Source organism: Ascaphus truei, chromosome 22, assembly GCF_040206685.1.
Source record: "Ascaphus truei isolate aAscTru1 chromosome 22, aAscTru1.hap1, whole genome shotgun sequence".
NCBI lineage: Eukaryota > Metazoa > Chordata > Amphibia > Anura > Ascaphidae > Ascaphus > Ascaphus truei.
The window spans coordinates 10,881,445-10,891,100 of NC_134504.1; the positions used below are offsets into that span (position 1 = coordinate 10,881,445).

General features: G+C 46.4%; 1 protein-coding gene and 1 non-coding gene across 5 annotated transcripts in view; one reads left to right on the top strand and one right to left on the bottom strand.

The window, feature by feature from the left end:
- Positions 1–7,737, bottom strand: part of BPTF (bromodomain PHD finger transcription factor) — an 86,731-nt gene extending 78,994 nt beyond the window's left edge. For all 4 annotated transcript variants that reach the window (XM_075579961.1, XM_075579959.1, XM_075579960.1 and 1 more), the window contains exon 1: positions 7,068–7,737. In XM_075579961.1, the coding sequence (XP_075436076.1) occupies positions 7,068–7,533 (466 nt within the window). In that variant the 5' untranslated portion in view covers positions 7,534–7,737. The remainder of the gene's footprint in view (positions 1–7,067) is intronic.
- Positions 7,738–9,574: 1,837 nt separating this feature from the next.
- TRNAS-AGA (transfer RNA serine (anticodon AGA)) lies at positions 9,575–9,656 on the top strand. The gene has a single exon. It is a non-coding gene; the product is annotated as a tRNA-Ser (tRNA).

Below are 9,656 nucleotides of genomic sequence, written 5' to 3' on the forward strand. Positions count from 1 at the left end.
TTTTCCTCTCTACATGTTATACAACGTAAGGAATCAATAACAATTGTGTTGACGTATAGAGCAGAAACCAGCAACCTACTGTTCATTAAATCAAGGACCAAACTGCACAATTTAGTGTGATAACTAGCAGGGTCAAACTATGTGACTGGGGCTGTATAAGGCTAAGTCCCCGCTGGCGCTGAGCACGCTCATGCTTGTTGAGCGCTCCAAGCATGAGTGCCGGGTGTCCTCCGATTTCCGCAAGCGCGCGGGGGGGGGGGGGGGAAGGGGGGAGGGAGGTTTGGCATTGTGGGCCAGCTGAGTGCGCGGGGAAGTATAGGTTTTTTGTTTTGATAAGCACCGATCGCGGGTGAGCGTGTGTGCCCGCGCACACCATGTGAGCGGGGACTTACATATATCAATATATGCAAGTCCCCGTCGCAAGCGTCGCCCGCTCAGTGCTAGCGGGGACTTAGCCTTACTTAACCAGGCAAGTAAAAGGGTTTTAAAATAAAGCGTTAAAGTGTGGGAATGTACCACTGTTTTCACTCGCAACAAGGCCTCTTACGGCTGCCAGTTTTCTTTGCACAACAATGAAGTAATAAGATTATTTTTATACACTCCTGCGGGTGATAACACCAAGAAAGATAGGAAGAGAATAAGGAAAAGATTAGGCAGAATGGCAGTACCCAACACTAACCCTAAACTTCAAGTTTCAATGATTAGAAACAGCAACAGGAAATCTTCCAAACACAAATGTAAAACTACTTACACTGGTGGGGGTTTTTTATTGAAAAAAAAAAAGAGCATCAATCACCTAGTGTTCACCTAACATACCATCAAATAAAACCCCCCTGTGTGAGCCCATTCACATGGCTCAGGTCTGCAGCCCTGCCTTTCCACATTATCTCTCAGCATACAGTGCTTCCACTGCAGCAAGGGGTTCTGGGTAATGCCATGCAAATGAGCAGACTGTCACTTTTTATTTCATGTCCACTTTAACATGGGACCCCCTATACACTTATGCCTGCCGTATTACACAGATTTTCCGCACAGCCTGGGTTAAAAGAGGTGCAGAGCCAGCACACCTACTGACAGACAGCTATTTAAACCTTTTGGGTCTCTTCAGTGTGACTGTGCTCATTTGCATGTCATTTACCCAGAATCCCTGGCTGCAGTGGAAGCACTGTACGCTAAGAGATAATAGGGAACGGCAGGGCTGCAGATCTGTCTAAGACGTGAATGTGCTGTACACTGTACGGTGGAGGGGTTGTGTCACTTTTTAAACCATAACTCATATAAATGTTTGGTTGCCACCTAACATGCCAAAGGAATGAGTTCAATGTGATCCTTTGAGGTACTACACCTCTATCTAGGCGTATATAAAGACCTTCACTCACGACCAGCCACTAGCAGACATAATTAATGATTGCAGATGGAATTTAAGGGACCTGTAACAATCTGACTAAAAAAAAAAAAAAAATAACCTGTAGTTAAATAGCTAAAATACCCAAAATGTATAGGAGTTTGTGATTCACATTCCCCAGTTTAGTTATTTTAACTTGAACCTTGAAGATCAATCACTCGAACTGATGGAAATTAAAAGCAATTTGTTAAATGTAAACTTTAAAACATAAAAAGGTCTTAAAATTTGCAGCATTAAGGTGTTGGCAATATTGTAACGTTCAAAGTCAATGTTCAAAACTTTTCAAAGGATTTCTATTTAGCGTCACTAAAGATAATTTTGTCCAGCCACAAAGACCTCTGTCGTCGTGCGAGTGCAAATCACGACTGGTTACAAACATTTCACACTGCAGAATATATTATTGCTTTTCTTCCACCATACATAATAGACAGACGAGTTTGTTAAACAATGGCTTAGCGAGAAAGAACAGATTATAATGAGTGGTTACACGCTATATAGGAGCAGTTCTATATTGGGGCTCGGAGCATTATTGGGTGTGCGTATCCATTGTATAACATCCCACTTACATTAGAGTAGTGAATCCCAACACAGTGTTTGTGAGGTGCCCCACCCCCCCAAAAAAATTCTGAATGGCAGAGCGCAGGCGAGTTCCTGAGCCCGTGTGGGGTCTGCGCACTTAACGCCCCCAAACTGCACCTTGGTGTGGGGGCTATCGCCGTCAACTATAAAAGGAGATTGCAAAGTCACCACCCACTATGCTTTGCATCCACAGCAGCAAGACATTGTGGGACGTGACTTTGGCAGGTCCCGCAGTGAGTGACAGCTATACCCCCCATGCTGCCTGCACACACTGTGGGGCAATTTGGGGCCTTATTAAGCCTGTGTTCCCCCCACAAGCTCAGGACACTATACTGCCCGGGGTCGGTCACAAACCGGTTAGAAAGAGTCTGGTTAAAGCAATACGATAAATTAGGGGTTTGCAGAACAAATCTTTTCTATCAGGGGGTGCACAGTGTAAGGAATGGTGGGAGGAGAGGGCAAATTGGTCACCTGTTTGATAAGGGTGTTCTTGTTACTTCAACCCCAATTAGCACCTCATGAAACGTCTCAATGACTATGGTTGCCAACCAAGTGTATACACAACCTGTTCCAAAAATGTGGTTTCTACACCATAAGCTAGCAGACGTGATATAGTCTCTTCAACAACGACCTAGGTCCTATCATTCCAATGGACCTCACAAATCCAGGTGTCTTTATAACCAAGAGGTACGAATACCAGTGCCAAGTTTAAAACATTTTTTTTTTTATCAGATGTCATGTTGTACTTATGGCTTTGGAAATTAGGCGTCCCTATGCGGTATACAGTAATAACAACATAACGGGCACACATTAATTGACCTCCTTCCATCTTTCAGCCATTGCCATGGAAACACAAAGATAGAATTCACATAAAGATAAAATAGATCACACAGTTTAAAGACCACAAGAAGAAATATTGTCAATAACCAGTCATACATGAGAGAATTACGGTGCAACGGGATACAAATACAAAACCGCCAGATTGCGTGCGTGTGTGTAATCTTCCGGCGTCCTGCTTTAAATTTGCATACTCCATTGCAAACTCCCATACTCCAGCTAAAAAAGTCTCCTGGCACACACACTATAGTTTAGAAATTAATACAACGACCATACAGTATAAAATAAATTACTACATCAAACTTTTCTGCACTCTGGTTCACATTTCTTGACAGGCTAAAACAATCTGCGATATGCAATAAAAATCCCTATTCCCACTAACAAAATATAAATGCATTTTACTTGTTTGTCTGTTGGGTCTATAACATTTTCCACAATGCAAGGAAATGAGAGGCAACGCCACATTTTGGTAAAACGAAGGCCTCACAGCTACCAATAAAAAGGAGAGGTGTCCAACATGTAAACTTTCACACGCCGTCAACAGATGTGCCAGAGTTTTGCAGTTATTGGGGCAGCATAACTGGGGTATTAATACATTAAGAATAAAAAGTTGATTCAAATGTTGTTATGTTTCATTTGTAAAAAGAGCAACTTGTATTTTATACACACGATGTTACATTTCCTCTTTATTACAGGTGCGGTATTTCCCTTTTCGTCCAAAATGACATTCTTTGCTGTGAAAGTACAGTACCTCCAAATAGTTTTGTGGCCTAGAGAAATATTGGTGCAAAGGTAGGTGTGTGTGCGTGTTTATGTATATATATATATATATATATATATATATATATATATATATATATATATATATATATATATGTATATATGTATATATATATATATATATATATAATCAGTAACTAAATAAAACTTCAATCCCATTGTGTATCTGGGTTGTAAATGTGTTTATATAATATGAGGCATGCTATTAACGATTTCTCTCACTTTGCAAGAATATTTTCACTATTGCACCAGGCTCCTAAAATCTTTGGTCAATTCCAATGTGTACTGTTACTTTTGCATTACTACAAAACTGGAGGAAAATGACCTATCATCCATCACATTTCCAACTAACCACTGCATGCAGCAAGGCAAAATGTCTCCGTTTTGTTTAAAAAACTGGAAACCAGTACAAACAAAATATAATAAACATCCAAACTGCAGGTGGCAGGACTAGGTACCAAACTGAGCACACGAGGCTGTCAGCCTCCCCATCCAATGCAACAAGTGACACCTGATACCCAGCCAGAGAAATGCAAAGCACCAAGCGTCGTCAAACCAATGTTACCCATAATAAAAAGGAAGAGCCCTAAAATTATTTCAGAGTTCCAATCTTTGCCATGTTATGTATAAAAATATCCCAAGCAATCTTATAGATCACCTGCATGAAGTCACCCAAAAACATTACAATAAATACATATCTAACTGTGCACCCGATTTGGGAATTAAAACCTAAAACCCTCGTATGCAAAACAAATATTGTGATTTTCTGGCTGTACAATATTATGAAATGTAGAACAAAAATAATAATAATAACCTAATTATAAGTGTATTATGTACTAACATGCACTTGAATTGAGTATTAAAATATAAATAGCTAATGAATGCAAAAAAACATTCAGAAACAACTATTTCACACAGAGCCATGCTATTGTAATATTATTCTACATTAAAATATAAAAGAAATGCTAATAACCCAGTAATATTACATTACCTAAATGCTTATAAGCTCTCTCTCTCCATCTATATTATCTATATTATATGTGTATAAGGTTACATGCCATATACATATTTTTTTATATTATATGTTTATGAGGCTACATGATACTGACCTTAACTGCAACATTTAGGACTTCCTAATCCTGCACTGGAAATTGGGAATTCAAATAACAAAATAACCCAGGCATGCAAAAAAACAAAATAAATATATATATATATATTTTTACCCTGCGCCACATCCTCAGATTAATATAAAACGACTAAAAAATTAAACCAAATTCGAAATATAGAAATGTAGGAGCCAACCCATCATATATAAAAAAAAAAAATAACACACACACACACACACACACACACACACACACACACACACACAACATAAAAAAAACAACAACACACACAACATATCCCACTGCAACCAACAAAAATATGACCCCAGCCATGAGTGATGGGGTGTGGGGTGAAGAGAGATTGGGGGGGGGGAGGGGGAGATTGGGAGGGGGAAAGAGAGATTGGGGGGGGGGAGGGGGAGATTGGGGGGGGAGGGGGAGATTGGGGGGGGAGGGGGAGATTGGGGGGGAAAGAGAGATTGGGGGGGAGAGAGAGATTGGGGGGGAGAGAGAGATTGGGGGGGAGAGAGAGATTGGGGGGGAGAGAGAGATTGGGGGGGAGAGATTGGGGGGGGGGAGAGAGATTGGGGGAGAGAGATTGGGGGGGGGAGAGAGATTGGGGGGAGAGAGATTGGGGGGGAGAGAGATTGGGGGGGGGGGGGAGAGAGAGATTGGGGGAGGAGAGAGAGATTGGGGGAGGAGAGAGATTGGGGGGGGAGAGAGATTGGGGGGGGAGAGAGATTGGGGGGGGGGAGAGAGATTGGGGGGGAGAGAGAGATTGGGGGGGGAGAGAGATTGGGGGGGGAGAGAGATTGGGGGAGGAGAGAGAGATTGGGGGGGGAGATTGGGTGGGGGAGAGAGAGATTGGGGGAGAGATATTGGGGAGAGAGACTGGGGGGAGAGAGAGAGATGGGGGGAGAGAGAGATGTGGAGAGAGAGATGGGGGGAGAGAGAGATGGGGGGAGAGAGAGGATGGGGGGGAGAGAGAGAGAGATGAGAGAGAGATGGGGGGAGAGAGATATGGGGGGGAGAGAGAGATATGGGGGGAGTGAGAGATATGGGGGGGAGAGAGAGATATGGGGGGGAGAGATATGGGGGGGAGAGAGAGATATGGGGGGGAGAGAGAGATATGGGGGGGAGGGGAGATTGGGGGGAAAGAGAGATTGGGGGGGAGAGAGAGATTGGGGGGGAGAGAGAGATTGGGGGGGAGAGAGAGATTGGGGGGGAGAGAGAGATTGGGGGGGAGAGAGAGATTGGGGGGGGGAGAGAGATTGGGGGGGGGGAGAGAGAGATTGGGGGAGAGAGATTGGGGGGGGAGAGAGATTGGGGGGGAGAGAGATTGGGGGGGGGAGAGAGAGATTGGGGGAGGAGAGAGAGATTGGGGGAGGAGAGATTGGGGGGGGAGAGAGATTGGGGGGGGGAGAGAGATTGGGGGGGGAGAGAGAGATTGGGGGGGGAGAGAGATTGGGGGAGGAGAGAGAGATTGGGGGGGGAGAGAGAGATTGGGGGGGGAGATAGAGATTGGGGGAGAGATATTGGGGAGAGAGACTGGGGGGAGAGAGAGAGATGGGGGGAGAGAGAGATGTGGAGAGAGAGAGATGGGGGAGAGAGAGGATGGGGGGGAGAGAGAGAGAGATGAGAGAGAGATGGGGGGAGAGAGATATGGGGGGGAGTGAGAGATATGGGGGGGGAGTGAGAGATATGGGGGGGAGAGAGAGATATGGGGGGGAGAGAGAGATATGGGGGGGAGAGAGAGATATGGGGGGGAGAGAGAGATATGGGGGGGGGAGAGAGAGATATGGGGGGGGAGAGAGAGATATGGGGGGGGAGAGAGAGATATGGGGGGGGAGAGAGAGATATGGGGGGGGAGAGAGAGATATGGGGGGGGAGAGAGAGATATGGGGGGGGCGAGAGATATGGGGGGGGAGAGAGAGATATGGGGGGGGCGAGAGATATGGGGGGGGAGAGAGAGATATGGGGGGGGGAGAGAGAGATATGGGGGGGGAGAGAGATATGGGGGGGGAGAGAGAGATGGGGGGGAGAGAGAGAGATATGGAGGGGGGGGAGAGAGAGAGATATGGAGGGGGGGGAGAGAGAGAGAGATGGGGGGGGGAGAGAGATGGGGGGGGGGAGAGAGATGGGGGGGGGGGAGAGAGATGGGAGGGGGGAGATTGGAGGGAAGGAGAGATGGGGGGAGGGGACAGGAACACACCAGACCCAAGTACAGTAAAAGTTTCCCACCCTGGGTACATCCCCTCTCATCTGTTGCCACCCTGCAAATCTCCATTTTGAACAACAATAGAGAGGATGGAGGCCTAGCTGCTGCTGCGGAGCGGGCACCCCCTCTCCCCCCTCATTACCCGGGGTGCTGCTGTACGTGCTGTGGCTCCTGAAGCTGCTCTCCGTGCAGTAACTGGCATCGTCCTCCTCTTCCTCCTCCTCCATGTCCTGCCGGTAATCCGAGTCCCCCCCCTCCGCCATGTCCTCCTCCTCGGTGTCCCGCGCCTCCTCCTCCGCCTCGGAGCGGCCGTCGCTCTCCTCGCTCTCGTGGTCGTCGTACACCACTTTGCTGACGCTCTTCCTGCCCCCGGTCCCGGTGCCCCCGGTCCCCCCGGTGCCGCCGCCGCCGCCTCTCCCTCCCCCGCTTCTCCGGCCTCTCCCTCTCCGGGTAGCGGGGGCCCGCTTGGCGGCGGCGGCCGGGGTGTGTTCGGTATCAGCGGCCCAGCGGCCCCGGCTGCTGCCTCGCAGGCGGGAGCGTAGCCCGGCGGTGGGGCCTGGTGTCTCCGCGGCCGCCTGCTTGGGCGGCCTGCCTCTCCTCCCCCTCATCGCGGAGGCTGTTCCCTCGGTATACGGCGGACTGGAGCCGAGCGGTTGAGGCGGCAAGGGGTGTGCGGGGAGCGAGCGCGGGGTGAAGTGGTGTGGTTTTTTTTTTTAATCCGAATTGGTGGCGCCCCGCTCCGGATCGCTCGCGGACGCCATGTTTGTTCTTCTTCTCTCTCTCTCCTCAGGTCCGGGCACAGCCGAGCGCAGGCCCTGGGCGCGGGTCACGTGACAGCGGCGGGGAGACCCCTGCTGGCAGCCTGCTGTCACTGCAGCATAGGGAATGCAGAGAGAGAGGAGGGGGGGGGGTGGGGGAAGGAGAATGCAGACATTGAAGTATATACAGTATATATATATATATATGTATATAAGAAATGCATATTTATATGTATATAAGAAATGTATATATATATGTGTGTGTGTGTGTGCCTGTAAAAATTCCTGTGTGCAGTGTACTGCGCGCTATGCTGTAATTATGGCGCCCTTTGAGTTCCATTGGGAGACAGGTGCTATATGAAATAAAGTTATTATTATTGTATATATGCACAGAGGTAATTTATTTGTCTGTATGTGTATATATGTGTGCATGTATGTGTATATACTCAATATATGCTCAAAGAACTAGATTGGTCATCACTTGAGTCTAGGCGTAAAGTTCACCTTTCCTGTCTTGCCTTCAAATACTTTTTGGGCAAGCTACCCGTCTGTCTGAACAAGCCCCTCACCCCTACCACCCGCAGCACTTATCATCTGAGATCTGACTCCAAAAGGCTGTCCATGGTCCCAAGGTTCAGCAAAGTATCCGGCCGCTCCTCCTTCTCCTACCTTGCACCCCAAAACTGGAACAGTCTCCCGGAGACTCTCACTCCCGCCACCAGTCTAAGCTCTTTCAAAACTAAAGCTGTCTCTCATTTTAATCTGGTCTGTAACTGTTACATACGCCTATAATATATATTATCTTTAACTGTGCACGCAATGTCCTTATACATAATATATAAGCCCGCTCACTTATGTAACTATGTATTTGTAACCATGTATTATTATTTGTCATCTTAACTCTATGCCCTGCACATACTTGAAAACGAGAGGTAGCTCTCAATATATTACTTCCTGGTAACACATTTTATAAATAAATAAATAATATAGTAGAAATCTGCCTTAGTGGTTTTAAAAACTTGTACTTTTTTTTTTACCAGTCTTTAGGTGTGTGTGCGTGCGTGCGTGAGCTTGTGTGTGCGCGCGTTCACAAGACCAGAATCCAGTGAGACAGGGCACTACAAGTGTATGTTCACAAGAGAATATCTTCTAGTCCAAAAAGTCAACGTTTGGGTCCTCTCTCTGGGAGCTTCCTCGGGATCGTGTGAAGAGGGGATCGAAACGGTCCCCTCTCTCGCCTCTTACCTTGCCTCTGGCGTTATGACGTCATTTGACGCCGCGTTGCCATGGCGACGCGTCTACAGAAGCAAGGTAAGTGCAGTTTGCAGAGGCTTTGGCCGCTTCCCCGGCACTTAATTTAAGTGCTTTCGGGAAGTGCGAGGGGGCCTCTGTAAACCCCGCGCTCCCCCGCAGCGAATCTCGCGCCCCCCCCCAGTTTGCGCACTGCTGTTTTAGGAAGATGAAAGCAACATTGGGTGCTGTAAAAATAGGAAGGGAATTTGTAAAATAAATCCTTTCTTTTCTGTATGAAAGGAAGGGGAATTGTAAGGTTATGATAAGAAAGTATTGGTACCATGGGTGAGCACATATAGTATATATATTTGTAAACCCCATTGTTTAAAAAAAAATATATATATATATATATATATATATATATATATATATATATACACACACATTATTATATGATATGTAATAATTGAAAACAAAAAAATATATAACTTATATTATAGGGAAATATACACACAAACTGGGTTTTGTAATTTATTTTAAGTCTTAATAAAGCAGCTATAAGAAAATAAAGTCTGTAGCAGAAGGAAAGTAATGCAGAATACATTGTATCAATGTACATTCACATTCCACAGTATTCATTACACCAACTTCACATGCAGTAGTCGTGGCCGAGTGGTTAAGGCGATGGACTAGAAATCCATTGGGGTCTCCCCGCGCAGGTTCGAATCCTGCCGACTACG